At 41.7% G+C, this 19,667-nt stretch overlaps 1 protein-coding gene across 1 annotated transcript; it reads right to left on the reverse strand.

Moving 5' to 3' along the window:
• Positions 1–1,422: 1,422 nt before the first annotated feature.
• Positions 1,423–19,090, reverse strand: snx27a (sorting nexin 27a). Its single transcript, XM_030063052.1, has 13 exons — positions 18,683–19,090; positions 15,317–15,548; positions 14,889–15,081; positions 13,735–13,799; positions 13,225–13,329; positions 12,382–12,460; positions 11,934–12,097; positions 10,236–10,325; positions 9,723–9,872; positions 9,409–9,537; positions 7,806–7,865; positions 7,340–7,388; positions 1,423–5,734 (listed from the first exon to the last, which is right to left on the reverse strand). Exons 1-13 carry the CDS (start codon positions 18,991–18,993, stop codon positions 5,664–5,666), a joined length of 1,698 nt encoding a protein of 565 aa, XP_029918912.1. The 5' UTR covers positions 18,994–19,090; the 3' UTR covers positions 1,423–5,663.
• Positions 19,091–19,667: the final 577 nt, after the last annotated feature.

Below are 19,667 nucleotides of genomic sequence, written 5' to 3' on the forward strand. Positions count from 1 at the left end.
AGCTTTAATGAAATGAGTATTTTCACCTCTTTACCGCCAATGCACACAACATTTACAGGGCTTGGTTTCCACGGCCTGCGTTAAGGAGCCTTGTATTTTTGGTATGAACTGTGCCTCGGCTTCCCGCCACCTCCTCACAGGCTGCAGTAGCTCGTGCTGAGCGCTGGAATTGAGTGCAGAGGACAACATAAAGACCTGCGCAGCATGTGACCATCAATATGTCATTGTGCCCATTATTCTGCTAGACAAACGAGCCGGAGGATCTTTTATAAGCTACCATACTCCCTACCTTGGGACCTTTTATGTACGGCTCTGTTGCCTTTCCCGTAGACCTGGGAGTGTTTTCAGGCAGGAAATCTGGACTTTAAAAAAGAAAAAAAAAATGTGGACAATAACTGGTCCGGATTAGCACTGCAGTGCAGAGGCAAAGAATAAAGCACATGCCTCAGCCATCCTTAAGTAAACTATCTGCTGATCAAGCCTCGAGCGTTGTCTATCTTTGGTCTGTTCCAGTCGGCTGTCATTTTTGATTCCAGGAATTACAAGAAGAGTAACATCGTGTTTTCTATTCATCTCCGACCGTTTTAAGTCGGTAGGAACGAAATCTGAAGGGATATTGAAATGTTTCCTACCAGAAAACTGTCACATCTGTTCCTTATCACAATCAGCACTCCTTCACTTCTCATCCCGCAACCTGTACAGTGGAGATAGAGGTGTCGCCAAAAAAAAAAAAAAAAAAGAAAAAAAAAAGGCTGTCACCTCGACTTCAACCCCTTAACCCAGCCATCCTCTCAAAAGCATTTTTGCCTAGAGCAAAGCATTTTATTTTGTTTTACCACCAGCAGCTAATTATGAATTGCATTTGCATAAATACCTCCCACACATGCACAAACGACACACTGCATCAGTCCAAAAATGAACAAGATTAAGCTATCATTTGCCTGGCTGCCAAAAATGAAAGGGGAAAAAAAAAAAAACACCACGCTTATATTAGTAATCAAAAATATTTATTCACTATGGTTACAACTTTTTTGACTAATTATGGAAAAAGCCTATTTACTGTTTGCTCTTCTTTTTCTTTCATGGCCTAATTGGGTAATTGCTCCCAGATGAGTATTGTTATTGCTAGAACCCCACAAGTGTTCAGAGAGGATGATCCTGACCACAGGCATGAATCCATACATTGATAAGGACCACCCGAGTGCATTATCAATACAACAGCTGGTAACAAGCCATCTGAAAGCCACTTGAGATAATGGCCAACATGCTAATCAGAAAAACACGAGGGGGTGTTCAAGTCCAAGGGGAGAACAGAATGTAAACGCACACTCGACAACAGGGTTTTCCCAATATATAACTTTATTTAAAATAATGTTACAATTTATTACTCTACACAACATTTTCAAACAGTTTTTTCTTACATTGGTTAGTAAACCTTCATTTGTATTTTTTTTTTTCAGATATAAAACTCTCCATTTTGTAGTTTCCTGCGTCAGTTGTTAATTCTTGTCTTTAGACTGCTGTGGAAATGCAACACTGTCTCTGTTTTACATAGCTCGTCTCAAAAATGTGTGGTTAGCTAATCCCTCCCCATACAGCCGCCCCTCCCACACACACAGACAAAATTAATGATGGACAGTGGCCCTATAGCGATTAACACTATAATTTCACCTATCTTTATAACTTCTGCTGAAATAAATTAAAAGTTTTGTGTCAGAGAAACAAGAGTGCATTCTGTCCAAAAGGATATACTCTTTTTTTTCTTTTCTTTTCTTTTTTTTTTCAAACAATAATTTACAAGTAATGCTGAAGACAGACAAACAAGGCTTAGGTTTTTTTCTTTTTTTTTTTTTGTTAAATCAACATCACTGCCTACTTGCATGATGGAGAAGCCCTGTGTCTCTGAGCAAGGAATAGAAATAGAAATTAATTACATGCCTATACAAAGGCTAACACTTTTTGAACAGCACTTCACTTCCGCCCTCCATGTTAGTCACGTATGACTAATCGTCAGCTCAAATAGAAAAGCCTGTATAGATTAACTACTCACTAAGCTGGGATGTGCGCTCAAGAAGGTTGACGAACATCAAGTCTACACAAAAAGCTGCTGTTGTTAAGATTAACGTTTTGGGGGGTGACTGAATCAAGGGTGTCAAGTCCGCTCTCTAAAAAAGAAAAGAGACTGACTGAGTGGCCATGTCAACACCACTTAATACACTGAAACGGGAGCCTTTAGGAATACATTCTTCTTTTCGGAAAACATCATTCGCTTACAAGCCCAGGCCACTGTACAGCGCCTCAAACGCACAAAAGATAGGCAGCGGCATACACTGCAAAGAAAAAAACCCAATAATAATAATAATATTAAAAGATGTGCCTTTTAACATCCCTGCCACCTCTCTTGCACTGAATGTTGTTACTATGACAATAACCCACTGATGACATCAATAGGGCACACCTGAAATTACACACACCTGTTAAGGATACTGAGCATCAAGACAAGGGACATACAAGGGCAAAAAAAAAAAAAAAAAAAAGCTCTCTTATGCTTATTCACAGTAGCACAAAGCCCAAGGACAGCACAAGGACAGAAAGAAGAAGAAAGAAAAAAAAATAATACACCAAATAGTAAAAACACTGCTTTGAATACATTATTAGGAGTGAATGAGTCAGTCGGGCTGACAGGACAAGGAACACAAGCTGCTGTACGGTGCGTGTGGAGCCAGAAGTGGTGCTGCCACGGCAACCACATCCCCCTGGCGCTGATGGGAGACCAACCTGGAGAGCAGGAGCAGAGGATACTGACAAAACACTATCTCTATCTCTGTCTCTCTCCCTAAGACTCGTACAAAAAAAAAAAGTCACGGTCGAGCACCTCCAATTCGTATGCCATCCATCTCTAAAATGGCTATTACTCCGCCTGTCAGACTGACCATCCAACCGCACCTTGCACACACAGCGCTCATGTCACAATGCAGTTATCAGCTGTGTGTGTGTGTGTGTGTGTATATGTGTGTGTGTGTGTGTGAGTGTGAGAGAATCGCAAAGCATGCTACAACTGAATGGTATGTATTGCTTTAATGTGTTTCTGATGCTGCTCCACAGTTGAAACAAACAATGACTAACTTGGATCTGACACACTTTGGTAAATATCCCCTAAAACCCAAAGATGAAGCAGGGATGAGTGTGTGTATGTGTGTGTGTGTGTGTGTGTGTGTGTGTGTGTGTGTGTGTGTGTGTGTGTGTGTGCGTGTGTGGGTGCCATACTAAAAAGAGCATGCGAGAGGCTGTGAATATTAGCTAGAGGAAGGGAAATGTCTCCCATTTGTCTCCATCTGCCCACTGTCTCCCCTGTCACACAAACACAGAGCTGCATCTTAATCTGCTGCCGCTCACACTGACAGCTCATCAGACACGTCCCAATCAGAGTTGAACACCTTACCAGCAATGTCAAGGAGACACACACACACACACATATAACACAGCATACTCCAAGGTTATCATAATTGACTAGATAAAATTATGGATAAGTGTTTAAAAGAAAACAAATCTATATTCAAAAAGTGTTTTAACTGTAGTGAAACTTAAAACTGTGTTTCCAAAACTGATGTAAATAAAAATAAATCTGAATTATTTTCCATTTCATTTTTTTGTTTGTTTTTTGTTTGGGTGGGGTGGGGTGGGGGGTCATTGCCTGAATGACACTGGAGCAGGAGAATCATCTAGTAAATGAGTCAGTCAAGGTCCACTAACAGCCCTTTGTCAGATAAACAGAGCTGTATTGAATTAAACAGAATTCAAGACATTTACATCCATCCAGATTCAGCTTTCTTTCATTATGCAGGCTTACACAAAACTGCAATATCTAGTACACTCTGTGCAGGCATGTCTAGTGAAAAGCAAACAAATAATATAAGGATAAAATCTGAATTTTTATGCTTGTAGAACGCAGAAAATGGGAGCTCAACCTAGACTCAAAGGTACCCAAGAAGAGAAAAAGCTATGTTTATCAGAAAACTATAATAATGCACACACACACACACACACACACACACACACACACACACAGCTAATACTGTCTCCTCTCAAGTTCAGAAAGTGACAAACAGCTACCTGCATGGCTATCCATGCTGCAGGCTGTGATCTCAGTCACAAGTTAATGCATTTTCTGGCTGCTCTCTAAACAACACACAAACAAACACACACACACACACGCCCGCTCACACACACGTTTGCACACCATCTGTCCTCCTGACACGGTTAATGGACAAACTGCAGAGGAGTGATACTTGGTGGGTGAGTTACAGAGCCCGGGGGAGCACTCTCCAAGAAGCTCCTAAAACATTCCCCAGTTTCTGCTCCATACTTAACAATTAAAAAGTCTATAACACTCTACTGCCCTCTGCTGCCTGCTCGGGGGAACTGCAGATCAATAGACGACATATAAAACACCCAAACCCCCAATTTGTCAGCCAAACGCCACATACAGAACGTGTGATGTTTCAGGGACATCAGTGCCCAACAAGTTTTGTTCAAGAGGTCTTCCCTGTACATCGGGGGGTTGACGGAAGACGCTTCAACGGAGAACACCATTTCCTATCAACTTCTGAGCTCTGCTGAATCACCACAGTAAAACACTTCCAAGGGGAATAAATACTGATAGTGCTGGGTGGTAGACTGCCAACAGGCATCTCTCTGGAGTAGTGTACGTCAGCCCAGTAAGACAAGGTGAAAAATGAGTAAATGGAGCCGCCTGAATGTAGTTCAGTTAGCGTTTCATTCGGTTAGATCAAGAAAACAATTATCATAGCTCTTATATTAATCTCTACAATATCATAAGTAAGATTGTTAAACATAGACATAACCATGAACACGTTGTCCTTATCAGTTTCCAGTAAGTTACACTTGTGTTGCCTATGCTTTTTTTTGACAAAAGACAGAATACTTCTGAACCAACAGACAGAAAACATAACCTTTGTTTTAATGTCCAGCATCAGTGTAAAGCATGTTTTGCTTTCCCTCGGTATCACTGCCTGTGAATGTAGTGAAATCTCAATTTTCCTATATCCCCCCCTCCCCACCCATCTCCTCCTCCTCCTCCTCCTCCTCCTCCTCCTCTCCAGCATCACATCTCAGTTCAGCAGACCAGAGGCACACTGGGCCTGAACCGATCACGTTGCAGAACTGGCTGTCACAATCGCATCACAGAGGCGGTTCCCTCACCCGTGTGGCGTTTCAGTTGCTGGTCGGGTAATCAAGGTGCTCCTTCTGTGCAAATGATGTCATAGCGCTGCCGTACCCTTGACCAATCACACGCTGTATTGTTACATCTCATCAACCAGTAGGGCTGCAGAATTCGCTAGAGTCCTGCCCGACATCTGAGGGCTGATGCATGGAGGAAAACAGTAGACACACTATGGACATCTAGTAAATGACATGAAAGTTTGCTTTTGTTTATTTTCCTTCATTGCTTTTCCTGCTGTATGTATCCCTGGGTTTGGTGTGTGTGACTTTCCCAATTTTGCAAATTGGTCACTTCCAGTTTGTTTCGGGGCTTGGATGGCCTCAGTCTGTCACTCAGTGCTGTGTTTTTCGATGGGCGCTCTCTGGGGTGGTGATGATGTGAGTGGAACCAATTCTAGTTAGGATGATGACCAGGGTTTTTAGGAGGTTGCAATCTCGCCCCCTAGGTGGCGCCATCCCTTCTGCTGTGTCTCCAGAGGAGGCAGATAGTCTAGGGAACACAGAGACAGATCAGGGGAGTGAAGCTGAGTGACTTGTTCTCTTTACGTGTCGTGTAAGTTGAAAACGCACAATACAACGCAGCTCTGTAAGATGTTAATATGTCTCAGAGACAATGCAAGTGAGACAAATTCCTGTACATTTCCTGTGCTTCATTTAGAGCTTTTCATTCTGCTTTTTGTCACTCTGAAGTTTTCAAGTCGATGCCTTTTATCTGTATGCTGCTTCTGTCCCCAGCCTTTGCAATTCAGAGTTGTTCATTATCTCTCTCTGCTGAACATAATGTCGTTACTGTTCCTGTTACTCCCAAGGTTGTTCATTTATTCTCATGCCTTGCAGTCATTTGTTCACATGCTTTTATAGCTGCTCTCAGGGTGTCTGTTATGAGGCAAATAGCTCTCAACTTCTACAGTTTGACTACTGCAAATGGCATTGATAGTGAATAACACGGTGATACTGTTTGTACTTCAGTTTGACTGCTCTTCACCGTTGGCCTTGAAAGTGCATTTACTTTGCCCTGTTTTATGTGATATACTGTGAGGCCAGGGTGACTGTCAAAGGAATGCAACCTCTTTTCTGCTTTGTTACTTCCTGTTGACTTTGTTCAAAGGCTCATAATGCAGAGGCTCATAGAAAAGCTGCATGGAAAAGACAATAAAGCAATTCGGTTGAGACTGCAACCTTTGTATTGTACAGTTAATGTCACTGAGCACAGGTTACATATGAGCTAGTAAAAGCTTCACACAGGCTTCTGTCTTTTAAACTGTGTTTTCCATAAAATGACAGTGTAACTGTGACGAGGACCAGGTGGTGGAGAGTGTTACATATTTGTCTATTGAAAATATCTGAAATACATTACTCTATTTGTAGTAGGTTATTTCTTACTTCACCATTTAAACTCTGGTTAATTCTCCACCTTATTTTAGTGTTTACTCACAAACGTTTTTAATCTGCACACCTTGCTCATCTATAGAGACATTTTTCTCTCATCCCACGATACATATCTGTCTATTGCACAGCCCTTGTGAGCAGTGTGTTTTACAAAGTTACCCAAAAAACACGACTTGTGTCTCTGATTTTTTCACCAGCAATTTCATCTACACACAGCTTGTGAGCCGTGTGTGGAGTCAGCTTGTTGTTAATGATGTATTGAAACAATCGAAACCAAAGTGGTACTGAATTACATTTCCTCAGTCCAATATTTTGTAACAAGGCATTTATTACCACTGATGCTCTCATTTGTTCTCCTGCTGTGTGACAGTTGCTATTCTCTATGCCGCTACTAAAATGGAAGGGGGCGGGCTGCGTCTGTTTGGTTTGCACCACCAATTAGTTGTGTGGGTCCTCATTTTAACTTTTGGAAGAAAAAAAAAATCTATCCGGTGTAGGGAAGTCTATTTGGGCGGAGTGGCTATATAAAGTCTATGTATGATAAACACTGACAGATGGATGGTAGTTCACTTTAAATTCCCCTACCATTGTTTCCCCACACTTTCATCAAAAGCACTGTACGTCCCCACCATGTATTAGACAATGAATTTTCAATATGAATTTAATGTTACTGTATAAAGACAAAATGTACATAATTGCTGCTTACCATTGTTACTGCAGTTCTTGTTGTCTTTGTCAGATGCCTCTTCCTCAACCTAATGAGACAGAAATGAATACATGACAATCTTAAAATCCCAATTTTACACAAAAAACTCAATGCATCATGAACAGGTCAGTTTAAGTGGAAGCTAAATTTATTGTAAATATTGTGCACACTTAAACTGATACTGATTTTTTTATGTGGGCCTTTTTTTAGGTGGCTAAAATACATTTTGCTTCTGCCTCCTTCCACACTTGTTTAGCTTCTGTGCCTATACTCCTGCCTGCTTCTTCATCCCAAGTTCCTCAAGTACCTCATATAACCCCACTTAAAAAAATCCAAACTATCTTATCTGAACTAGTTTTTACACCCATTACTGGCTTTAATACATCAGCACCCTCGTGAGCTAAGTTAAGAGACTTGGCATGGACTCATGCTTCCAAGAATGGAAAAGGAAAGGAGTGGTCTGTACCTGTTTCCTCCACTTCAGCTCACAAAAGACCCGCTCGAAGCACTCGTGCATGTAGTTAAACTGTGAGAAAAAAGGCAACAACAACTTAATACAATACACTATAACTACCCAGTACAGTGATGCTGGCAAGTTACAATCACTGTTGACTTTGATTCCTCTGACTCAACTTTATTAACATGACTGGCATTCTGTTTAACTGATTGATTTAATTGTTTAATGCTGCTGACATACTAGTCCTAAGTGGAATTTTATAACATCCCATTTCAAAACCACCACAAAAATCAGTCATTGAAAAACTGCAATGGACAAGACAAAGTGCAAAAATAGAAATACTCTAAAATACAATGCAAAGCATACACTGTATAGACAAAAGTACTGGGCCACCCACACATTACACCCACAGGAGTTTTTATGACATCCCATTCTAAATCCACAGGCATTAATATGGAGTTGGTCCCCCTTTGCAGCCTCCACTCTTCTAGGAAGGCTTTCTACTGGATTTTGGAGTGTGGCAGTGGGAATTTTTGAGCCATTCATCCAGAAGAGTGTTTGTGAAGTCAGACACTGATGTTGGACAAGAGGCCCTGGCTCACAATCTCTGTTCTCGTTCATCCCAAAGGTCATGGATGGGGTTGAGGTCAGGGCTCTGTGCGGCCCAGTCAAGTTCTTCATCACCAAACTCATCCAACCATGTCTTTATGGAGCTGTTTGTGCACTGGGGCTCAGTCATGCCGGAATAGAATGGCCTTCCCCAAACTGTTAGCACAAAGTTGGAAGCAGAGAATTGTCCAAAGTGTCTTGGTAAGCTGAGGCATTAAGATTTCCCTTCACTGGAACTAAGGGGCCGAGGCCGACCCCAGAAAAAACAAGCCCATAACATTATCCCTCCCCTACCAAACTTTACACTTGGCACAATGCAGTCAGACAGGGAACACGTTTCCACGTGGCACAACGGCCGCGTGCTTTACACCGCTCCATCCGACGCTTGGCATTGTGATGTAAGGCTTGCGTGCGGCTGCTCAGCCATGGAAACCCATGTCATGAAGCTCCTGATGTTAATGCCAGAAAAGGTTTGGAGCTCTGCAGTTATTGAGTCGACAGAGTGTTGGCCACTTTTACGCACTATGCACCTCAGCACTCAGGGACCCGCTCAGTAACTTTACGTGGCTGAGTTGCTGTGGTTCCTAAACGCTTTCACTTTGCAATAACACCACTTACAGTTGATTGTGGAATATCTAGGAGGGAAGAAATTTCACCAACTGACTTGTTGCAGCAGTGGCATCCTATTGCATTACTATTACAGTACTAAGCTGGAATTCACTGAGCTCTTTAAAGCAACCTATGCTTTCACAAATGTTTGTAAAGGCGGACTGCATGGCTTGGTGCTTGAGTTTACACACCTGTGGCAAAGGGACTGAATGAAACACCTGAATTTCCCTCCAAAAATATACAGGAAGTTATCAAGAACAGATAGTAGGTCCCTCATTTTTCACTAAAATTACACACATGTGACTGAACCCGAGGAGAACCCAAACATAACTTCTAAATTTTTGTCTGAACCCGTCCATATAGTGTATCAGAAAGAACTGCAGACTGTACTCACATATGGAGTAAAGATCTTGACCCAGCGAGGTTTCTTCTCTCCCCTGGCGTACTCAAAGCAGAAGGCCATGCCCTCCTCGTCAGTATCCCAGCGCTGCATCTCGCCCCACTCAAAAGCTATCACCTGGTTCTGAAGGCGGGACAGAGTTGACACAGCATGCTTTATACAAAAGACTTAGTGAGACTACATGATTAAGCAACGCAAATATGTGCTATACATATCTTTGCAGACTTAGGCATGTGACCTCCGTGGTTTTGTTTAACATCTATTCTCATACCTTTGCACTCTTAAATCAGCAAATACTAAACACACACCTCCAGTGTGCCGTCCTCGGTGCAAGCGTGAAGCTTGAAGTGATGGATGCTGATAGCTGTGATAACGTGTCCCTTCCTTCTGGAGTCGCAGGAGCAGTGGGGAAACATCACCTCATTGTAGCCTTCACACGACCGCAAGAGGTTCAGGTACTAAGAGACATAAGAGTGTGAAAGCAAAACACACATAAGGGCTGCCTTTCCATTTATTTAGCTGTGGAGGCTCTCAATTACAAGTACACTGATAAAAACAAAAAACAAATTCCACAGAAAACTGACATACCAACAAATTCACTCTCGTTCAAACAAGGCACTTTAATCAGTAAAGTCTAAAAGTGTCAAAGATTTTTTTGTTAAATAATGCAATTAATGGCTTTGATCCTGAAATGTAAAAACCTTTCTGATTATTTTATCCATTTTTATTTGGTAACACATTGGTTATGGTTGTGGTAGTGAGGCTAGAAATGCAGTCATTCCAATCCCCTGCCTGAACAAAGACTGGACTGTGGGACTAACCGTTGCCATCTTGCGCTGCTCTGCCAGTTTCTGCAGCTGGTAGGATTTGTCCTCTGTTTTTATGAATCCCTTCTTCACATCATCCAGTGCCTAGACAGACACAGGGGAAGGGCGGGTGGGTCGGGAAAAAGCATGTAGGGATGAATCAATGACACTTTTTCCAATACAGACAATTTTTAACTATAAAACAGATGCACAGATGAGATCCATTAATTTTAATAAAAGAGAACTTAAACTTTTATTGTTGAACAAAAACAATTTAAATAAAAAATCAGTTCCATAGTTTTGTCACTGAGATTAAATATAAAGATACTGTACGTTCTTCGGGAAACTGAAATCACTAAAATATCCAAAGAATCTCCAGTATATCATTTACCAAAGTATTCTGGGTTGTGGTCTTTTCATGTTTGCAAGGTGGTGAAGCATCTATTTGTGCTGACATTGCAAAGGGAAACCATCTTTCATTTGGCTTGTTGAACTGTGCAGCCCTGAAATGTCTGTGGTCGTAAGGTGATTGCCTCTAGGCTATAGCTACTGTTATGTCTATTGTTAAGTGCATTTGCATTGGAAAATTGGTTTGTCAAGCTCACACTTCTCCACAATTCAAATAGCTTGTGGAAGCATTTTGCATTGCATTCAAATTCCCTGGTTTGCTGATGACATGAGTGGTGGCATTTAACAGCAGTCGACTGTTTGATTTAGGTTCTGCATATACAGTGGCTGGCTGGACTTATTTTTTGTAAGTGAGCTGAATCTTTTGTAGGCCACACTGGCATATATTAAAAGGTGACGTCCATGTCCACTGTGGCAATCAGAAAAAGAAACTTTCTGCATTTCTTACTGAAACACTGGCAAGCAATTTAACTCCAGCTGATCTAGTTTCCACCTCTTTGAATGTCATAGTATGCTGGGATGGCAGCCTTACTACAGATAAGAAAAAGTTAACAATGGTTCTATCTCTGGTATAACCACAGACTCCCCTGGAGGCTATGATAGAGAAGATGACAACACGTGGACTGCTCTATCAAATTCACGGGCTGTCAAAGGGGTTTCAGTAAACATCTCACCCTGCTGTGATGCTCCACTGAAAACTTTGAGGAAATCATCTTTACCATCTGCATATAGATTCCACAGCGATTACATTCCTGTGCTTGTGTCTAAACTGAGGTCTAACTTTGGCATGTGACATTGTTTTGCTACTGCTTACTGTATCGTGCTTTTCATTTCGTGCTTTGCTGATTCCAAGAATAAATTCTCTTACTGGATCAAGTTGTGCTCAATACAAAATCAATTCAATATGAAAAAAATCAGGCTGTTTTGCTTCACTTTGCACATTGAGCTCCTTGCTGTGGCACAAAATTTACAGCTTGGCAGATGACTAAGCAGCATGAGTGTGACAGTGAAAAGGTACTTTGTGACAGTAATGTGCCTTATGTGTTGGTTACCTGCGTAAAAACAACAGGTACACACTGAGCCTGGATAAATATATGCTTACAAGTATGTTCAATAACTAATTCAATAATGTTTTCATGACGAGGGCAGAGAATTTCCATGCCCAGAAAGGGGGACTGCTGTTGTTAATGTTCAGAAAAGATTCCTGTACACTTCTAATTTTCTGTTAAATTCCTTTCAAGTCTATTACTGTTAGAACATAATGACATTTAAATGATATTTCAGAAACTCTGTTATTGTTATTACCTGGTGGAAGCAGTAGTGCAGGGCCAGCGGGTTGTCTCTGAGCAGCTCCTCCTCCTGGGAGCTGAACAGCCATTTGCGGAGAGCCAGGCATGTCCCCGGCACTGCTGATGTGTAGTTCTGCACATAAAGCTTGTGGGGGAACTCGTTGGGTGCCAGCTTCCGCACTGGAAAAGAGAAAGGCAACAACGAGAAAGATGGGGAGGGGGACGAAGAGCAGGGGAAAAACAGTTGAGTTATTAACGGTGAATCAGTCACTGCGTACCGATTAAATGACCTTATTGTCCAAGGGTACACACATAGCCTCAGGTGCAATGACTTAAATAAACCACTAACAAAGTTCTCTGTTCAAATAATAATAACTTTTCGTTTTTGTTTTGTAATGGAACTAACTGTACATATGACAGCATGTGAGAAACTCATGGAAACAAGACAAGTTTACAGTCCTTACCAAAGGAGTGGTTGATAACCTCAAAAAGGGCAAAGTAGCTGGCCATAATACTGTCCATTCCAACCTTCATCACCAAGGCCTACAGAAAGACGAAGAGTAGAAATTAACAATGGAGATGGCTATTAAAACCAACAAATGAATAGATTCAGAGATGACGCCAGGAATCTCTATTGAATCATTTCATCAAATTACTTAATTCTTTCAAAATATTTTAATAAGTACACATTTACAATATAACGTATTTATTCCTCTTCTCTTTAATGAGGTCGTCTCTTGAAATACTGTCTCCTTTACAAGAGACACAACTGGCCAAATTGGCAACAGCTGATGATCAAAACATACATATACATTCCACAAACTAAGGTTTCTCAAAATTATATGAGTAATGTAAGACTAGATATCGTCTAGGATTTTTGATACTGTGATATTGTGATATGATAAAAAAAAATGTTCTGTTTTCCTGGTTTTATAGGCTGCATTACAGTAAAGGGATGCAATTTTCTTTTGTAGGTGTTCATTATTTGCCTCCACCTGCATGATCATCATATCTGGAAATTACTGATGACTGTTTATCAAACAGCTCACTGTGTAAATAGCTTGTGAAAGCAGCAGTAGTCATCTGTACAATATTATAACAACATAAATACTAAGGTATTAGGTCAAAAATATCATCATATTAGAAAATGGTCCATATTGTCCACCCCTAAAATTTCATAAAAGAATAATACTGATATCCTAGGTGCCATAGTCCAGGGTGAGCATTGATTCAGATGTCAAATGAATGCAGCGATATGTATGTATTTGTATGACAATATATTCCTTCCTGTTTGTCATGTGACATACCTGGTAGACTTGGTCCGTGGTGCTATTCTTGCGGACTCTGACAGAGATGGTGGTCTTGTCTGGCAGAGCTATCCGCAGTTCAACATCTGTCACGCCGTTGTAGTTCTGCACAGCAAAGCAAAATATAATAACAGCTACAGAAACATATTAACAGAGTGTGGGGAATACAGGTGAAACCAAATATTTACAACAAAGTACTTCTGGATTGTCAAAAACGTTCATTTCCAAAAACACAAATGATTTTTCTGTCTTTTTTGAAAGAGAGCGATATTTCAGACATTTATAAAAAGAAATCCAGGTGCTGAATAGATTCCCTGGCTTACAAGCTGCACTTTAGAAGAAAACAATGCTTTGACTTTAACTAACCACAAAAAAAAAAAAAAAATCAGATAACTGTGACAAATCTATTACAAACCATATAGCAACAGCAGTAACCATTTCACAAAGACAATGTTGTGCAATTTCAGAACAGTGAGCAAAATGCACCACAGTGACAAATGACGTGCATACCTCATCTGATTCAGAGAGGAACTCCTGCATTATGTCACTCTCACCAATCACCCGCACAGAGCACACTAAAGACACAGGCAGAGAACGATGGAGAGACAGAGGGGAGAGGTCAGAAAAAGCAATTAAAGAAAGGGGAACAAAATGTCACAGTATCTGTACAGCCTGTGCTCAAGTCTAGCTTCTCTTGGTTATTTTGTTTAAGTCTGACAGGGTGTGCACACGTTCTAGATTAGCAGTGTCAAACTCAATCGTTAAATGGACCAAATTTTTTTAAAAATCACAACTAATTCAAATTCGCGCCTATATTTACTGAATGCCTTTAACCCAACGTTGTCCTTCTTTTGATCAAAATATGTCCTCTGTAAAAATAATGATTCATACACAAGTATGAATTTTACTTGAATGATTCTGCCCCCAAAATGTCTTTCTAGAGAACAAAAAGAGGACATCTAAAACCAAACTGATTAGAGTGGAAAATTACATGAAGGAGGTACACCGCATCACTCCTTTTTTCTGGCATAATGTATCTGCCTACTCCAAATCCTTTAGAATGACAAGTAGTTTCCTCAAATACAATGAAAAATAACCAGAATAAATCTATAATCATACATGTTTTTACTTAAAAACTTAATGTTTTATGTTTTTACATGAGTAATTTGACTAAACTATGGTGTCAAAGGAGAAGGAGGTAGAGGCACACAGGTATTTTGCTGTGTTAATGGCAGAGGACACTGCAGTGCATGTTGGGGTTTGTAGTATCTGCGTTATGGGCAATATGGAACTGGGCCATATGCCAATGCTGTTGGTTTTCCAGCCAACAGCAGTGTTCCCTGAATTCACAGAAAATCAAAAGTCATCTCACGGGCAAGGTGTAATTGTGCCACAGACCTGATCTGGCCCACAGGCCTTGAGTTTGACATATGTGTTGTTGACACTCCAGTCCACTCACACAGAAACTGTATTTCATCAGATGTGAGACTCCAGATTCCCCTTCTTCACGTGATTGTGACATACTTGCTCTCACTTCTTCAAACTGTGATTTATGGACTTCTGCTTGGTGCATTTTACAAATTCTTTCTCCTACGCTGTAGGCAATCACGCTGTTTATGCTCTTCTCCATACAAAATAAATAAGACAAATAAAATAAGTTCTACCTCTCTCAAGGTACTCCTCAAGGCCTCTACGCCGAGCATCCAGCTGCTGTTCAGAGAGAGAGAAGGGCCATTTGCCAGGCAGCTTGGGGAAGCCGTAGGTGGAAAACTCCCTCTTTAGGTTTTGATGCAGGATGGCAAACTCACGGTAGCGCTTTGAGCACAGCTGTCTGCCTGACATGTACACGTTATACACCTATTGCCAAAGACAAAACAGAGGAAATGAAAAGTTTGCATAAAAGCTTGAACTTGGGCAACATCTATGTAGAACTACTTTGATCCTGGACAGTATTTACAAAAGTTATAATTATGCCACAAAAAGCATCTCTGCGGATATTTACCACCACTATAATGAAGCAATTCTGAGGTTAGCCACAACTTGAAGCTTGTGAGAAACAAACAGAAAACTCATTTGTCAATTCAGTACTCACCACAAACCTCTCGGAGTGCTGCTCAACATGTTTGTAGGTGGGGATGGATATGGGCACGGCCTGCTTGTCACTGTAGTCATAGTTGGGCTGGACCGAGCCATCCTCCCCTCCTTCTAATCCGTCAGCTTCCTGCGGCGGCACAGATAGCACAGCTAGGACCAGCTCCCTCTCCCCGGCTCGGATCAGGTCCACCACCTGCTTATGGGTGGCACCCTCAACACTCACCCCATTCCTGGAAGGAGAGGAAGAGCAAGGGAAAAGGAAAGGAGAAATGGAGAGAAAGATACTCAGCTTAAAACTTTGTAATTTAATCTCATGTTTTTTTCATGCATTACCAGGCTACTTTAAAGACATTGCTTCTAAGTTTTCAGGTGGTTGTTTGCTTGAGTGCACTGCCTCCAATCAGTTTGTCCAAATCTAGGCCTAACCACTGATCATCTTTCGCTACACAACTGTTGCACAGACCTGATTAGCTAAACCCACTGGAGGAGCTTTAGAGGCTTCAGATTTTAAAGCTGCTGTGGTGGGGACAAATCACTGTTCTGACAATTATTACCATCTTGTGCACAATGAGGGAATATTATGACCTTTTAACCTCTACAAAAACAGGCCTTTTTAACAGTGTTCAGCACAGCAGATGACGGATGCTCTAGGCACTGAGCAAAAACACATTTGACCCAAAGAACAGCAGAGTTTGGGCCTCCACCATCAGTCTTGAGTGAAAAGGATAGGTTACATGATGAATTTCCACAAAGGTATGTATCAGGCTAATACTTCAAAATCCATGACATTTTATTTATATTTCAATATGTTAAATGTTTTCAACTATATCTCAGGTAGACAAAAAGAGCCATATTGATTTTAAATTATATGATTATGCTACATTTGCTCTGTGTCACAATGTTGCCTATGTCCATTCTGTACCTTGCACTCTTTTGGTGGGTGGTAACTTCAGTGTCCTGCACAAACAAGATCCTAAAAACCAGATCCAAGCAGCACTCATTTGCATTATTCTTTCTTTATTTTTATTTTAGATGGGCAGCATGTCTGTCACCACATGTTTCTCCTACAAAAGTCTTCATCAAACACAGAGCAGCTGTAGATGCTTCTGGAGAGCTGAGCATGCTGTTAGCTGTTCTATAATATGTTGTTAGTGAGTGATAAACTTGACGCTATGCTGGGTTTGCCCGAGTAATGATAACAGTTCTCTTGTCTCTCTATGACCACAAGTCTTTCCTTTAGTGCCACAAAATGCCTCCCTGCTTAGCTTACTTTGCTGAGGCCAGATGGCAGGAGCATCAGGTGTCTCTGCTAATCTTCCTCTGAGAGCCAAGGGGACAGAGGGGGGAAAGGAGGGGATGAGCAAGAGTGCAAGCAAAAGTCTGTCAACCATACGCTATGTCTCCACTGATGTTTATTAATTAATGTCAGTGTAACACCTCACATGAAAGAGAAAGTGAGACAGACGGGTGAGGCGAGGGTAGAAGAAAGTGAAGTCTGCAATGACAGACAGTGGGAGAAAGATAGGGGGAGCCTGCGCATCTTGAGGACAGGGGGTGACATGGGGACATTCCTCTGGATTGTTGAACTGAACAGAAACGGGGTGGGTTAGAGAAAGGTGGAGATAAAGGGAGATGTATTGTTCTCATCGCTGCTCTGATCTCATCATCCTCCTATTTGCCAAAACAAAACACAGGGATCTCTGCCAGAATGCTTTCTCTTCTGGTTATCAGCAACAAAAGGGGGGTGGTAGGATATTAATTAGGCTGATGAAATAGAGATATTGCCACTGAGGACCACCATTTGAAAACACACAACATTGTGCTTTGTAAATACACAGAATCACAACATTCATTTTAATTAATCCTGAAGGTGAGTTTCTAAACAAGCAGTTGTGCACAGATGCCACAATGACAGGACTCAATAGTGACGTAAATCTGCAAGGAATGGCGTTGGACTAGATAGTTATCACCAGTCAAGTTGGGATGATTCAGTTTCCTCATCGATAAAACTTTTGAGTCTGACACATGCTGACACATGTGCGGTGCCTCACTAGATGACTACACTTCAGTTTCTGGTTTTGGATCTTGAGTTAAGATCTTAAAAAGAAAAAAGAAAAAAAGAAAAGGTCATGCTGGTTAATAAGTCACATGGAAAGACTGATCATGTCATATGACCAGAGAGGTTTAGCACCTTAAATGGAGGAAACTCTAGTAGGAGAAACCCTTTTTTTGATGCCTCAGCAAGTAAGGTTTTCCAGCCAGCAGCAGTGTTCCCTGTTTTCTCTGTCTCTTCTCCCTTCTTAAGTTTTCTGTCGAGTTATTTTCACAGTGACAACCTGGCCTTTATTCAAAACTCAATCTTTATCCCCACAGCTCAAGCTTTGCCCTGACCTACACTTTTATGATGATTTAGGTTGCAATAGCATTTTGTATGTATAATTTTGTATGTTAATAATTAACTCTTTATGTACCTTCCAGCATTTGGTCTAACACCAGGACTTATGAGACAGTAGCATCACTCAGTTTACCTGTGTGTAACTCCTTGCAATCTTAATTCTGATATTTTTGTTACGGGGCTTTAAGGGTTTTGTTAAAGTACTAAAAAGGTATGAACAGTTCAGTCTCTCTCTCACTCCCCTGAGTGGTTTTGATTAAAATAGGATTTTCCTGACATGAGCCACTGGGCTTATGAAAACAGAGTACTTTTAGAGCATGTCTCTAGGGGCCAGCCACAGCCATGACCATCAACTCCACCCAAACACACCGACATGAAGGAGGACATAAACAATGGGCAACACTAAAAGCCGCCACAGGTAAATGTCATGCCTGACGGAGGGGCTTTTTTTTTGAGAAGTTCGAGTTGTCTGTTGCCCAGCGAAGAAACACAGTGATGTTACACTTGGTGACAATATTTGCATGCCTTTGGGCAGGGTCAAAAGACGCATCCTAACTGTGACTGCACGGTAATTTAAAGTCAACAACAATACTGTATGAGTTTAAGTCCGACCAACCCTGCTCGAGGCAGTCACTGCGCAAACAGGGCTAGCTAACAACACGGTAGCAACCTAGCTAACTGGAGCTAATCAGCATGCATAGCCTGTTGTCCAACTTATGCAAGCTGATTATCTTGCTAAAATAAGTCGCCTGGTGGTGGACGTTACCTCGCATTGAACATGCTGGACACATAACCAGCCAGGTAGGTTAGTGACTGAGCATTCCTGTTATCTTCCTAGACAAGTGACGTTTGTGTTATACACGGCCAACACATGTCTGTAATCGCAGAGGATTGACAGAGGGCTAAAGTGGCTAACGTTAGCTTTCCGTTGGCTAGCGTCAACTGGTGAAGTAACGAAAGCTGACTTACACCTCTAGGATCCTGTCACCCTTAGATATGCCAGCTCGATCAGCCGCTCCTCCGGGTAAAACAGCGCTGACATGCTGGAGGGGAGCGTACAATTCCCCATTGATGCTTCGCAGTTGTCCTCCTTCGCTGACTTGACCGCGGACGTTGAACCCGTAGCCGGACTCCGACTTGACGATCCTCACCACCCGCGGACCGGACGTCACCGTGGTTGTGTTGTGGCCCGCGGTGCCGACTGCCGAGCCCACGACGGGTCCGTTACGGGATGCCGAAGGTAGAGCCGACCGAGTTTCATCGCCTTCTACATCCGCCATCTTATACACAGGCCCTACCCCCCTCCAGTCGGTGTTTTCTAGCAAATTCAAAACAACACCGCTCTCTGTCCCCTCGGCAGCTCCTACCAGACCGACTCCGCTGCTGCTGCTGACCCGCCCCCTCCGCCGCGTCACGAGACACCGCCGCTCTCCAGGGTTGCCAGGTCAGACTAAAAGCGTTGGAAATCCGCACCGAGAGCAACCAAACCGACTCCGACATTTACATCCCGCACCTGCACTTAGCTGTTTGACACACTTTTTAAATTTTACTTTATCTCACACTTACTCTTGCTTTAATTCATTTATTATTCTTACTGTATTTCACTCTCTTGCTTCATGTCACATTTTCCTTTAACTTTTGCTGAGTCTTTTGCACTTACACTACTCACAAAAAGTTAGGGATATTTGGCTTTTGGGTGAAATTTATGGAAAATATAAAATGTTCAAGTTACAGTGATATTATATCATGAAAGTAGGGCATTTAAGTAGAAGCATGCACTGGTGATTTCCTCATCTCAAACAATTTCTTGAAACAAAAGCCAACAACAGTGGTGGATATACCACAACAAAAAATGTCAGTGTCAATAACTTGTCATGTGCCCTTGAGCATCAATTACAGCTTGACGACGTCTCATGCTGTTCACAAGTCGACTTATTGTCTGCTGAGGCATGGC

Source organism: Myripristis murdjan, chromosome 11, assembly GCF_902150065.1.
Source record: "Myripristis murdjan chromosome 11, fMyrMur1.1, whole genome shotgun sequence".
NCBI classification, from domain to species: Eukaryota; Metazoa; Chordata; class Actinopteri; order Holocentriformes; family Holocentridae; genus Myripristis; species Myripristis murdjan.

What these genes read in the sequence shown, in the direction of transcription:
- snx27a (XM_030063052.1), bottom strand. Translation starts at nt 18,993, where the DNA reads ATGGCGGATGTAGAAGGCGATGAAACTCGGTCGGCTCTACCTTCGGCA. An exon ending in GGTGACAGGATCCTAGAGGT is followed by an intron (nt 15,549 to 18,682) that starts GTAAGTCAGCTT and finishes CTCTCCTTCCAG; the next exon opens with GAATGGGGTGAGTGTTGAGG. An exon ending in TCAAGATCTTTACTCCATAT is followed by an intron (nt 7,866 to 9,408) that starts GTGAGTACAGTC and finishes TTTTTCTCACAG; the next exon opens with TTTAACTACATGCACGAGTG.